We start from the raw sequence: 14,880 nt of genomic DNA, 5'->3' as shown, positions 1-14,880 counted from the left end.
AAAAAAATCTCCGCAAATATTTTTCCAAGGAGAAGGATTTCAATTATTAAAAACTAAGCATGTAAGGAAACCACATATAGCAGAAACAGATCTGCAAAGACTTCAGTTAAGGTTGAATTGCGTTTAACAGATTGGACACACTGAAGAGAGAACCGAAGAATCCAGATTAGACCTTAAAGAGACCATGAGATAGAAAATGTGAAAGCAGATTAAGAGCCACAAATCATAGAGTGAAAATGTGTCTACTTGAAGTTTCAGAAATAGAAGAGAGATTGGGCAGAAGAACAATTTGAAGAGCTATATGCTAATTTTCCAGAATTCAGGTTGCTCAATTGATCCAATAAGATTTAAAAAAAAAACTTCCCACCTAGATACACGAAAATGCAACCGTAGAAACGACAAAAAAATCGCAGCAGCAGCTATATACAAAAAGACAAATGACCAAAGGATTGGCAGGTTGATCAACAACTTCCCAACAGCAGCAATGGAAGCCAGAAGACATTGCAATTGCCGGTTTGCTGAGAGAAAACAGCTGTCAAAGTTCTATAGGAAAGAAATCTTCATGGAGATGAAAAATTCTAGGCAAGATTAATAAAACAACATTGGCATCGTCAAAGATATACATGTATTTTTGGACATTTCCAATTATATATAGTTTCCTCAAGCTTAAAGAATATATGTATGTTACGGAATCTTAAGTAAGTATTCATCAGGTTACCCTGAATATTTGTTTTCTTAGTAAGTTTTCTCCCCCAAATTCATTCTGTTCTAATGAAACTTCTCATAAGTGAGTGGGCCTTTATTAGAATTGCAATTAATGGTATATTTTTAGTTTCATTTTTTAACAAGAAAGCAATTATGAATTTTATTTTTATGTTAATTTATACAATAAATTTGGTAAATCTTATTTGATTGCTTTAGTGCCAGAAGCTTATAGTTTATGTTCAACAGTTTGTTGACTTTCAGTCATATTTTTATCCATGTATTTTTATCCATGTATAACCATTTCAATAATAGGTGTGATTAATACCTTATAAAACACTTTAAATAATCTTGAGTTATACCAGTATTTTATTTCTTTACTTAATACCCATTTTTAGGTTTGGAAATTATCTGAGTTAAATTTTTATGGTAGTACCTCTGTACTTTATCAGTTTGTGATAGATTTCTTTTTAAAATGCTTAAATTCTTCTACGTGTTTAGAAGTTGCAAAACTAATCCTTTGCCTTGGGATATATTGTTAGTTAAATAGTTTAACAATATTATACATCTGATTTCTGCCTGGCTGGCTCAGTTGGTAGAGCATCTGACATGTGTTCTCAGGGTCATGAGTTCAAGCCCCACGTTGGGTGTAGAGCTTACTTCATAAATAAATAAATGAAATAGGGAGATTGTAATTTCTGTGTGCATAATACATATCCTATGTCTTTTGTACATTTTTAGAGTATTTGGAGGGTTTGTTTAGAGTTTTAAAATACATATATTTTTTTAAATATGGTTCAAAAATCCAAGATACCAAAGAGACCCACTGAAAAGTTTTTCATCTACCTGTCCTTGAGCCACCCATCTTTTCCTCAGTGACAAATGTTCAGCCTATGTTTCTTCCTCTACTTTTACATGAATAATTCCCTTTTTTGTTTTGCACTTTGCTTTTTTTCTTTATTGCTTACCAAAGTTAATTTTAAAAGTTTTTTTTTATAAGTACTTTATTGTTTAACCCATCTTCTACTGAGGGATATTTAGGTTCTTCCTAGATTTGTTATAATACGAACATTATTGCATTCAATGTCTTTCTACATGTCATTTCCATTTGTGTGAATATGTTGTAGATTAAGTTTCTAGATGAGTTGCTGGATCAAAAAGTATGTAGGATTTTTTTTGAATTTTCTGTATCCAAATTCCCTACCGCAGAGGTGGTAACAATTTAAAATCCCATTGATAATTCTTGAAAAACCTCACTTCCTCACATCCTCTTAATGAAATATGTTATTACACTTTAAAACTTTTGCTAGTATTTATAGGTAAATAATCTCTGTGTGGTTTTAATTTGCATTTCTCTTATGAATGAGATTGAGCATGTTTACATGTTTAAAGACTCTTTGGATTTCTTTTTCTGAGCCCTGATAACCTAACCACATTTTTCTGTTTTGCTTTTTATTTGCAGAAACGCTATGTATTAGGGGAGTTAAGGGATGCTTCACAATTTGCTATTTAAAAGTTGAAGTAATTTTGACGTAACATTTAAATAGTATGTTTTCTTTATTGCTTATGTTCTTCCCAGTGTCAGATCGAAAGAAATGATAAATGTGCTCTGAGATGAAAAACCAGGATTTTTCTTTGTTATTTTGGTATTCTTGACTTGCTCTCAATACTTTTGTTTCAAATACATGTTTTGTGCTTAGATTTTAATTAAGTTGATCAACCCTATAATTTCCTATTTAAATCTTATATGTTTGTAAGTTATTTTTCTCACATACGTCTTGAGCTTTCTATATTCTTGCAGCTCAGCATTAGAAAGACATGAGAAGACTCAAATACCTGAATATAATGATACTAGTTTTAAGTAGATTTTGTAAGGATGTATTTCTTTTGCTAGTTACTTGCTTTTTTCCTTTAAGTTGATTTGACCATAAAATATTCGTGAAGAACAGTCTTGATTCACAGTACTAATTTTCTTGAGCTATTAATTAAAAACAGGCATCAAACCCATGAAGGCACTTTTAAGAATTATAGAAATCCCTTTGAAGTGAATTTTATATTCTATGGATTATATTTGTACTATTTAACATGAAACTTTTTTACTATATTTAACATTAAACATTTTTAAATTAGTTTTCCCAATTGTTGAGGTAATTAAACACTTAACAAAATCTGGATTTCCAACATGCATCCCCTCCTTTCCAACAGTGTACCTCAAATGTAGCCATTTTGAAGTCCATCCCTACATTATTTTATGCCTTGTTTTTGTGCATATTGTTTAATGAGGGAATGGGGGTGGGGCAGCAATGGTCTTGTTCCTGGCTTCTGTCCTCCCTTAGGTTTAGGTAGTGGTTAGAAAAGGCCTGTCAGCTTAGTTTCTTAGCGAAACTGGGCAGTATGAAACTTATTTTCCTATTACTTCTTACGTGTCATAGATTTTTATAATCTGACAGCTGCACTAAACTGTCACATAAAGCCTGGACAAAATTAGACCTGTATATTAGAATCTGCTGGAAAAAATGGCCATCTGTTTATTAGATGACAGGAGCCTCCAGACGTCATATATAAGCTAAAATATTATCTTGATCCAGAGCTTGCTCTTCAGCTCTTTTCCCCTTCAGCTTTCCTTACATTTAAGTGACAGCACAGTGAGGGTCTGTTTTGTATAGCAGGAATGCCAGTGTAATCCTTCGTTCTTGTCTGTTGAAACCTTAATGGCAGTGCTCCATATAGAACTTGAGCTTAATTCTTTACTTTTGGTGGTATCACTTTGGAAGGTGTCCTCACAAACATATATTTGGACAAGATAAAAATGTAAAATATAAGTCAAACATTTCAAACTATATAAATTGCAGAGAAAATAGGGCATGCTTTTGTTAAGCCTTTATAGGCCTGCTTGAAGAAAGGCACTTAGGAACGTATGAAGTAAGGAAAAAATTTTTAAACTTCAGTACCTATTAGATTTATAAACATTCTGGAGATAATAAATACTTAAAATTTTAAAGTAGGGCTTAACTCAAAAGTAAAACCAGAATTTGAATTTTGGAACGTGTCCATTATAGAGGAAGAGGATTCAAATCTCGATCTTCTTTCTTGAAAATTTGTTATGTCTACCTATTTAAACCTCACTTTGGAGCCCCAATTTCTCATCTTTCAGGTGGTTATTTGAAGCAGCGTTACATGGGAATAAAAAGTTCTAAGAGAATTAATGAAAAAATTCATTTGGGTATTTGCATGGAATTGTCTAAGCCATGTGAAAATCTTTCAAAATCCATATTAGCATTTTAATCAGTCCTTAATCTATTTTATAAAATTGTTATTCTAAATTGACATAATATTCTTTCTAAACCGTTTTATGGAGGTGGGGTTTTTCAGTTCAAGTTTTAAGAATTACAGAACTCATAGCTTTTTATAAAAGTTACACCTTTACATTTTTACATTTCCATAGATATTTTAGTGTGATATTAATTCCACAAGTTAACTTTGAATGAATATGCAAAGAGTGATAGATATATCCACATTGATTTAGCAACTGTTTATTGAATGTTCTTTGTTGGGCACTATTCTAGGTGCTGTGAAATAAACTGATAAAAGTCAGTACCTTTGTGGGATTTTTTTTTTTATGATGTTGACTCACCTGTTTTCAGATGAGCCAATGGAATACTGAAAAAATACAGTTCCTAGAGCAGACTTTCCCATACAGTTGTCACTAAAGCTAAATATATAGGTGAATAAAAGTTTTGGAATTAAATGGTTCAATTTTAAAAGGCAAGCATAATAAAGTGGCATCAAATGAATGGAAGTTAAGAGAAAAGATGAGAGGAAAGGTGAACTTGTCCTTATTTAAAAGAGAAAATAAAACTTGTATTTTTCTTTTTTTTTTAAGGGTAACAAAATATATGTGCATTGCAGAAAAGCTAGAAAAGTTTAAAGGGGGGAAACTGTATTCCCACTACCTTACACCACTGTTAGCTTCTCTACGTGTAGCTATCTATAAAATCTTAAGACTTTTTGTAACTTAGGTTTTCCACATGTTACTTATATCAAATTGCTTTTAAGCCAAAATAGTCCATTCTAGATACTGTGCTATTTAACCAGTCCTTTATTGTTGTACGTTATATTGTTTCCAGTTTTTTGCTTTATAAGAAACTTAACAAATATGCTTTTACTTAAATACCTTTACACATTTGTAATAATTTCTTCAGATTGACTATTTAGAATTGGTATTTCACTATCAAAGTTTGCTGCCATGATCTTTCAAGTGAGCCAGGTAATGGCCTTTTAAATTGCCTCCGAATTTTAGTAAAATTGGCCACTATATAGTTTGCCCAGGAATAGAGAGGGAAAGATTAAATAAATGTACAAATTTGGTGGAAAAGATGATTAGGGGATTATTTGGTGAGCATATTTTTAAGTGCAACATGGAATTAGGTCATTTTTAATAACTATGCATGTAGGATTGAGGAAGTTAGAATTGAGTCATACAAATGTTGATTCTGGGTTTTTTTGGATAAAATGACAAGGGTATGACGGGCAGAACTGCAGAGTTTAATATAATTTCTGATCTAAAATTAAGAGTATTTGAATAGAAGCACTGATTAAAAAAATGTAATATTTTAGTTTGAGGCATGCAGTGTAAGTTTTGTAGAATGAGAAAATGGATTTTTTTCACATTCATAAATCTGTGTTGATAAGGAAATCTGTTGAGGGGCGCCTGGGTGGCTCAGTTGTTAAGCATCTGCCTTCAGCTCAGGGCGTGATCCCGGCGTTCTGGGATCGAGCCCCACATCAGGCTCCTCCGCTAGGAGCCTGCTTCTTCCTCTCCCACTCCCCCTGCTTGTGTTCCCTCTCTTGCTGGCTGTCTCTCTCTCTGTCAAATAAATAAATAAAATCTTAAAAAAAAAAAAAAAGAAAAAGGAAATCTGTTGATAAGGAGAATAGGCAAGTTGCTCCAAAAGTATTGAAATGTAATCCACTAAATTTGTATCCACTTCATTATGGAAGCATAATCTTGTTTTTCCAGAAGTGATTTTAAGAAAGTCCAGGTGAAGCATTACCCATGATACTACATATCTACTATCAATGTTATAGTTGATTTAGCAATGTAAAAGCATATAGAGAATTAGTGTCCAGGAAATGAATAGAAAAAATTATGATGCCATTGAAAATTGGCAAGTGAAATGGTATTCTGATATGAAATTACCAAAATGGGAAGGAAATTGATGGTGAAACTATAATGATTTCATAGTAGAGGAGTGGCTAAAATATGGCTTTTGTCCAGTGATAATTATTAATTTTTAAAATAGCAGTTCTCAGTTTGTGAAATTGCAAATGTAGTGAGAAGTATAGTAAGAGAAGAAAGAATTGTAAGGAGTTTTAAGTAAATGGCTTTCCACTTCAAAAATTTTCCCCTCCATGGGCATCTGACTTGGAAGAGCATGTGACTTTGGATCTTGAGGTCCTGAGTTTGAGCCCCATGTTGGGTGTAGAGATTACTGAAAAAAAAATTCCACTCCACACATTAAAAAAAAAAAAAAAAGTTGTATGACTATCAGCAAATGAGCGGAGTAAGATACTTTCTAAGGTGATACATAAAGTTCTTGTGATAATCTTAGAGAAATTATATTACTGAATAATAAGTTTGCCTGGAAGGGTTTTCATTTTATTAAGAGGACGATTTGTAAAAGCTGAAAATTAAGGTAGCATAGAAAATAGTCTAAATGGATTGGAAAGAAACTGTTAGACCTTTGAGGGAAGTGAAACAGTACATCTGCTTTAACATTACTCAGGGTGTGCATTTTGGAATTGATACTGTTTTTGAGATCAGTAGCTTATAATAAAGTTGGTTTTTTGACTAGCTAATACAGATGTTGACAGATGCCTTGTAAATTGGGGCAAATGCTCAGAGATCTCAAATGATTGTATTTATTTCTCATTCTCAATTTTAATGTACTTGGTTTTGGGGGGTGGTTAGAGCAAGTGTGAGCGGGGGAGGGGTTGAGGGAGAGAGAATCTTAAGCAGGCTCCACACCCTGCGTGGAGCCCAACGCACCACTCAGTCTCACAACCCTGCGATCATGACCTGAGCAGAAATCAAGAGTCAATGTTTAATTGACTGAGCCACCCAGGCACCCCCAATGTAAGAATTTCTATGCCACAAAGCAATTTTGAGGGAATGATGGGGAGGTGGCATAATGGCGCTAGAGTAGCAAAACCAGTTGAGCCGATTGATAGTGATTTTTGATACTTAAGACCAAATTATTTTTCTCAAAAAGTAAAACATCCTGCTCTGTTTTCCTTTACTCAAAATTTGAAGGATATTCTTGAAAAATAACGTTTGGCATAATGTTGACAAAATGTTTTTATTGGGAGCAAAGAATTTAGACATTAAGTAAAACAGGCTGCGTCTGTAGATGTCAAGTGATGGTTGTTGACAGATGCTTGTAAATTGGGGCAAAATCAAATTTAGGTGAAAGTTTTACCTTTGGTGGTTTTGGTTGAAATCAATTTTGCCTGATTTACCTATCAATAATTTAATTTTTTAGCTTTGTAGGCCTGGTCGAGAATTTCGGAGCATTTAAAAATGAATCTAAAATGGAGATGTTTATAACCAGAGTAAAATACCAATGGATTACATACTGCCCCAAATCAACTATGATTTTCTCTTAACAAAAACCCAACTATCATTACTGCAGTAAAATTGTGTTACAGAAAATGTGTTATGGAAATATGTAACTGAGATAAATCTCAGTTGTCCCCGTGGTAAGAGTTTTGGTAACAGTTTTGTGTGCATTTCTCCTTAGTTTATGTCTCTTGCGCTCTGCATAGAGAGGGGGTGGTGGTGAGGAGGATAAGTAGATGGGTAAACATACCAAACGTGTATATATTTTTTAAATTCCACTTTTAAAATAATGTATTTTAGATATTTCTATTTAGTATTATAAATCCACATCATTGCTTTTGAAGTTTTATGTATATATGTATACCCTATTCCATTGTTTAGACAAAGCATAATTTACTTAGTCATTCTGCCTTTGGTGGTTTAAGTTTCCAAATTTCTGTATTAGAAGCAATCTTTCAGTGAACATCCTCATACGTAGATCTTGCTAAAGAGCAATATAGAGTGTAGTTGCTAAGAGCTCAGTTGTGCAATCATGGGCAAGTTACTAAACCTTCCTATGCCTCAGTTTTCTCATCTTTAATAAAAATAGTACTTTATTTACTTGAGTGTTATTCTAGGATTAAATGAGTTAATACATATATATACTCTTATTAGAGTAGTGCTTAACATACATTAAGTATTTAATAAATGCTGCTAGTATTAGCAGTATTTTGTACTGATTTCAACTTCTAAGAAATTGTTTCAGCTTTTAAATTTAAATTTGTAATAGACAAGCTATAACTTTTATTACCAGATATACTGATCTTTTTTACTCCCTCATTCCTTTTGACCTGTGGCACATCCTGCCGTTTATCAGTTCTCTTTCTTACAATGTTGACTACTTAGATGTGATTTTGTCCTTTCTCTCATCTTGTGTACTCAGGGTTCTGTTCTTTTCCTTTGCCTGGTAATGCATATTTTTAGAAATTAGTCTTTGTGTATATTCTCTGCGTTAGGGAATATACCTAATGTCTTAAGCATTATGTACTCTGGTATATATATATAAGTTCTTTTAAAACAAATGACTAGAACACAGATTCTTTAACCCCAGTCTAATTTGAAAACAAATACCTTATGTCCTAATTTTAAACTTTTTAGTCAGGTACCATTGTAAGGTTATCTCATATTAAATCTAATAAAAAGTAAACTTTACAACAACTACCATAACATTTTTATTTTTGTTCTTTTGAAAAAATACGTCTGTTGCTCTTCCCTCAAACTGGTTTGCTCTTCTTACTTCCCTTCCCCCAAGTTCAGGCTACTGTTACCCCACTTAAGAATGACAGCAACAGCCTCTTAGCTATTATTCTGTCAACTAGTGCCTGCTTACTTCGTCCCATAGCACGAAAGCCACCTCAGTCTTCATCTGCACCTCCCATCCTACTACTGATGAGCCATAGTTCTCTACATTCGTTGCTGGTGACATCCCATTTTTTGTGCATCAGATTTAAACTCCGTTTAGCTTTTTAGGCCCTTTGTAGTGGACCTCTACCACAATTAGCCAACCTGCTTTCCTAATACATATTCTTTCTTGTGTGGATGTCTCCACTATTCCACAGAAAATTCCAGAAACTCGTGTCATTGATTTACACAAACCTTTTTTTCTCATTAATGGCCTGGATTCCACCTGCTCAGTGAAATTTTCCTTAGTAACTCCGATTTGTGTAGAACTCATTTTCCTCTGAATTTTATAGGACATGGAACATATACAAAATAAAGTTATTCCTGCGTTCTTTCCAATAATTACTTCTATGTGTCAAGTAGATTACAAGCTCTTAAAGACTTCAGTTTCATATTCTTATATCCACTCGGTAAATCCTATGCATACACTGGGTACTTTGTTTTTTTAAGATTTTATTTATTTGCTTGAGAGAGAGAGAATGAGCACGTGAGCAGGTGAGGGGCAGAGGGAGAGGGAGAAGCAGGCTCCCCGCTGAACAGGGAGCCTGACCACAAACATGGGGCTTGAGCTCAGGATGTTGGGATCATGACGCGAGCTGAAGGCACATGCTTAACTGACTGAGCCACCCAGGCGCCCGAGGATACTTTTTAGTTAGTTCAGACAAGTGGAAGATCAATTAATACTTAATTTGGTTAGTATGAAGTATTGAAATGAATGTAAACTTAATCTAGAACTAAAGATAATCATATTTTTGCTTAGCACATTTTTTAAAAAAGATTTTATTCATTTATTTGACAGCACAATCAGAGCGGCAGGCAGAGGGTGAGGGAAAAGCAGGCTCCCCACGGAGCAGGGAGCCTGATGGTGGGGCTCGATCCCAGGACGCTGGACCTGAGCTGAAGGCAGACGCTTAACGGACAGCCACCTAGGCGCCCCTGCTTATTAGCACATTTTAATTTCAATAATATGAGACGATAACAGTGGTCTATACTTTCCACTCATATTTAACAATATATTATTTCTGTGACACATTTTAAGTGCTTGGAGAACTGAAAGTAGAATTTAAAAGAAACAGGTTTATCTAAATCTGTGTATGTATATTTAGGCATACATTTGTAACTACATTTAGTAGAAAAGCTCTGTTATAGAAATTAATAAATAATGTTAGGAAAAAATAGGAAGTACAGATGAACAAAAATTTAAAACTACCTAGTTTCTTTATTTACCTGATTCCCTCACGAAAATAGAACTCCATGAGTTACAAAACTTAGTTGAATCCACCACTCTGTCTCCAGTGCTAGAAAAGTGCCTACCACATAGGCACGCAATTATTCGTTAAATAAAAATGAATTTATTTGCAGACACTCCTTTGCTGATATTGGGACTGGGTGGTGGAAAGGAGAATGTTATGCAGCTATTCCAGCAACTTAAAAACTGTTGGTCTATCTTTAAGTGTCATTCTTCAGTATTTCCCAAATTCCTTAAAAACTACTTATATTCTGTAATCTTCCACGACTTTTCTCAGGATATAAGATTGGAGAGCAGGGGGAGAGAGTAAAGGAATGGAAGATAGGTTTATAATAAGGATACATTTGCTTTCAGCTTTCAGGTTTGGGGCCAAACTTTTTAGATAATTAAGACAAGCAGGAGGAGGTGACTTCTGTAGCTCAAACTCAATTTAAATTGTCTTAAATTCCACAAAAGTGCATGTGCTTTACTTTGGAAAAGATGTAGGGAACAAATTAGGAATGCAGCTTTACAATTCTATTTTTTATCATATTTATTATAAGTAACTGCCACATAAATTCACTTGAGCTGAGGCCTAGCCCCGCCTCTGTTGGGTAGCCCAGTACTGTCTTAACACATAAGCACTGGGGCGCCTGCCTGGCTCAGTTGAAGCATGCGACTCCTGATTTCAGGGTTGTAAGTTTGAGCCCCATGTTGGGTGTAGAGATTAGTTAAAAGTAAAATCTTAAAAAACAAAACCATAGGCACTGACTTTTCTTAATTGGTTATTATATAAAAACCTAAACAAAGTATATAGAGATTTTCTTTTAGATTGTTTTGCTTGTTCATAGTTACCCTGTCTTTGGGTTTATTTGTCAAATATGTTTTTGAGCCATTTAAAATTAATTTTACAATTATTAATGATTATTATAATTAAAAATTTTGCAAATAATGCTTTTTTTAAAATTCTGATGTTATGGGATCTGTTTTCTTTTCCCAAGTTATAAGAAAAAAAAATTGAATTTGAGGAAATAAGCCAAAATGCTGTTGACATATACAGGTTTATTTGATAAGAAAAATGTTAGTTTTATAGGCATTTACACCAGACATTTACAAAATGTTCAGTGAAATATGAAAATTGTTTAATTTTGAACAGCTAAATATTGGGGCTCCTTTAGATTTCCATATAAAAATGTTCCAGGTAAGGGTGTAGTTAATCTAAACTGTTAAAAATAGATGTTACCACAGTTAGTCAAAGGTTTATTAAACTTTTTTTCTCTTCTGACCCAGTTTATATTTTACAAAACTAAATAATCTGCTGTAAATCATCATGACTTCCAATAATTAGCCAAGACACGTTCAGTGAATGCTTGGGAAATAACTGTGGAAATTAAGAAACGACTGGAAATAGGAAATGTTCAAAACTACCCTGCCCCAAATAACCAGTAACTCCAATAACCCCAAATTCTATTAAATTTAAAGTTTAATTAATCTTCATAGTATTCCACTTATCTCCCCCCTTTATAAAATAAAAATAATTCCTCGGAAGTTGACACTTAGAAAATTTTTATTCCTGGGACACCCGGGTGGCTCAGTTGGCCAAGCATCTGCCTTCAGCTGGGTCATGATCTTAGGGTCCTGAGATTGAGTCCCACGTTGGGCTCCTTGCTCAGTGGGAAGCCTGCTTCTCCCTCTGCCTGCCACTTCCCCTGCTTGTGTGCACTCTCTCTCTCTGACAAATAAAATTAAAAAAAATTTTTTTATTCCTTTCCCTCCATAGCAACTTTTCATGTCTTGGTAAAATTAAAATGATTTATCAAAAAAGTAATATTGTAATTGTATGACAAATTCTTATGATCAACAGTAGATAAATCAGAAGAATAATTATTAAAAATTATCCTTAATTTTTTCTTTTAATGATGTTTTAAGTTACAGAAATAATATAGCCACATTAGAAACTTTGAAAAAACAATCATTCCATCACACTAACACATAAATTATTCATATTTTGGTATAAATCCATCTACTTTTAAAAAAATCTTTGCATTAGGATAACTTGGGATTCCTGTTAAAAAAACATAAGTCCACACTTTGTTTTTTTCCTTTTTTAAAAAGAATTTTTATTTATTTATTTGAGAGAGTGAGAGCACAAGCAGGGGAGAGGGTGACCCGGAGAGGGAGAAGCAGATTCCCCGCTGGGCAGGAGCCCGATGAGGGGCTGGATCCCAGGTCCCTGGGATTGTGACCTATGTGGAAGGCAGACACTTAACCAACTGAGCCACCCAGGCGCCCCCAGAAGTTCACATTAATCAGGTGATTGTTTGCACATCAAAGTTTGAGTGGGAGACAGAGATAATTTTTCTAAGAGCCCCTGTTATTTTCATTTCAAAATTACTTAATGTTACTTTTATTATTTATTTTTAAGTAAGCTCCCCCCCACACACACAATATGGGGCTCAAACTCATGACCCCAAGATTAAGAGTTGCATGCTCTACCAACTGAGCCAGCCAGGTGCCCCCATTGCATTACTTTTAATAGATAAGTTATGAGCAAGTTCTAGTAAGCTTTGTAAAATTATGTGTATGTATTTAATGGGCTTATTAAATGGAGGCATTTTCCATTGGCTAATGACAGATCCAGGAATCTCTGATGTCAAAGATCAAGGCAGTATCTAGAATTTTACATTATTTTAATTTCTTTTTTCTTTTTCATTATTTTAGAATTTTAAACCAAGCTTTTGTTATCAGGTGGATTCTGGTACAAGCCTATATAACTGCTAAATATTAAGAATATTTAACTTCTGGGTAAGATGTTTTCATGTAAATACTAGTCAGTAACACCTGGGATAATAATGTTTTAAAGAAAGAAAATGGCTTAGTAAGGTGACCAAAAGCAGGGTGTTCACATGCTCTTGTGCTGGTTTTTCAGCAATGTGGAATTTTTCACCAACATGGAATTTGAATATGATCTGCAGCATAACCTTTGCTTTTCTCTAATGGGGCCAATTATAACAACATTGCTTTTTTTTTTTTTATAGCTCTGTTTAGAGAATATGTAATGAAAAGTTTATACTCCTTTAGTTCCTAATTTTGTTAATTGGTATGATTTATAAATCTGGAATGTCTAGATGCTTTATTTTCTTTTCAGTCCTTGGCAACTGTTTATGGTACATGTTCTTATCATTCCTGTTTTATAAGTGGGAACACCGATGCTGGGAGAAATTCAGTATTTGATACAAGGTGATCAAATTATTTCCATTTTATCACACTGCTTTACCAAAGCAGGTTGATATTTTAAATTTTTCAAAGTTTAAAAAGTAATGAGATTATAGCTGCTATGTTAATGCCATCAGTATAGGCTCTAGAGAGGGGCTGTTGAATATTTATTGGTTGAATTAATGAATGACAATCAGTGACCAGGTATTCAAGACCAGAGAATTCTATAGTTTTTCTACATACATGTGTTGAATGTAAAACCAACTGAAGCAATAAATGAATCCAAGATAGAGGACCAATTCATGTAGAAAAAAAACCAGATTTTTTGGTTTATATTTCTTAAACAAAAATATATTTTTTTAACTTAAATGCATAAATGAAATCATATATGTACAGTCTCTTTTTTCTTGTCTCTATTCTTTCTTCTACCCTTAGAACTCTGCCTGCTATAACTGTATTATCAACTTTGTGTGTATACTATATTTTCTCCATGCTCATAAAATCATCTACAAACATAGATGTACAAATAAGATTTATTTTTGATCATTGTTTTATAAAAATGAATTCTATTATACACATTTTAATCTTTTTTCATGCAATAAAATCATATGGAAACTCTCCCAAGTTACCTGTTATATATAGCTTTAATTCATTTTGTGTGGATATATAATATTGCATGATGTGGATGCACCATAATTTATGAAACTATTTCCCTATTTGTGGACATTTACTTTGTTAACTGTTTTTTGCTGCTACAAAGTTAGCAGTAAATAACTTTGTGCAACACCTTTGTATCCTGGTGATTTTGTTTCTATAGGGTCGATCCGAGAGCAGAATTGCTGGGTCAAAAGGTATATTTTTTTATTTGAATAGACTTTGCCCATGGTTTTCCATAAAGGTCATAACAATTCATATTTCCTTGAGCAGTGTACGAGCTCTCTGTCCTCATACCACTTCAGTAGTGTTAATATCCTTCTTAAGCTTTTACCATACTGATTGGTATAAAGTGATATCTATTATTTTGTTTTTCCCATTTTGGAAGTTTGTGTTGCCACATTATTTTTAACCATTTGCATTTTCTCTTCTGGGAATTGCCTATTCATATTCTTTGCCAGTTTTCTCTGTGAGTGTTGGTTTTCCTGACCAGTTGTGAGAACTGTATATAATTTGTCATCTGCATTTGGGAAGCTGGTGACTTGAACTTACTTCACTCCTACTTTCAGTGCAACCTGTTTACCTCTACTGAGCCAAGCAGACGAATACAAGGAAACCTCAGGTTTTATGACAGCCTCAAAGAAGAGGGCTGGTGGAGAACTTAAGGCAAAAAGTAAGAAACAGACCCATAAAAATACTTGGAATGCTTCAACTGTACCCCCAGAGGAATGTTGACATCAGCGTGGCTTCAAGAAACCGAAAAGGAGCAGAACCAGCAGACTGAATCCTCCCTACTCTTGAGCAAAGATTTCTTTGTGGTTCTATGTCCAAGAACTATGAACAGCCTATTTGCTGTCTACACCTGCTACATAGCTGTTATGGTATAGAAAGGGTCAATTACCCAGGTCTGCCAACACTGAGCTTCAGTGAATAGACAGAAAAAACAGCTACGCCTCTAAGGATCCAGCAACAAGAAAGGAGTGCTAACTAAAACTGTTGGGACAGGCCCCTAACAAAATAG

At 33.9% G+C, this 14,880-nt stretch overlaps 1 protein-coding gene across 2 annotated transcripts in view; it reads left to right on the top strand.

The window, feature by feature from the left end:
• The window catches only part of CSTF3 (cleavage stimulation factor subunit 3), a 66,960-nt gene that overhangs the window by 30,467 nt on the left and 21,613 nt on the right, over positions 1 to 14,880 (top strand). Inside the window, exon 3 of one of the 2 annotated variants that reach the window (XM_048213660.1) lies at positions 14,023 to 14,056. The exons of the other annotated variant lie outside the window; for it this stretch is intronic. Coding sequence (XP_048069617.1) covers positions 14,023 to 14,056 — 34 coding nt within the window. The remainder of the gene's footprint in view (positions 1 to 14,022; positions 14,057 to 14,880) is intronic. 2 annotated transcript variants of the gene reach the window in all.

This window comes from Ursus arctos, unplaced genomic scaffold, assembly GCF_023065955.2.
Source record: "Ursus arctos isolate Adak ecotype North America unplaced genomic scaffold, UrsArc2.0 scaffold_23, whole genome shotgun sequence".
Classification (NCBI taxonomy): Eukaryota; Metazoa; Chordata; class Mammalia; order Carnivora; family Ursidae; genus Ursus; species Ursus arctos.
This window is presented reverse-complemented; position numbering and strand designations above follow the sequence as displayed.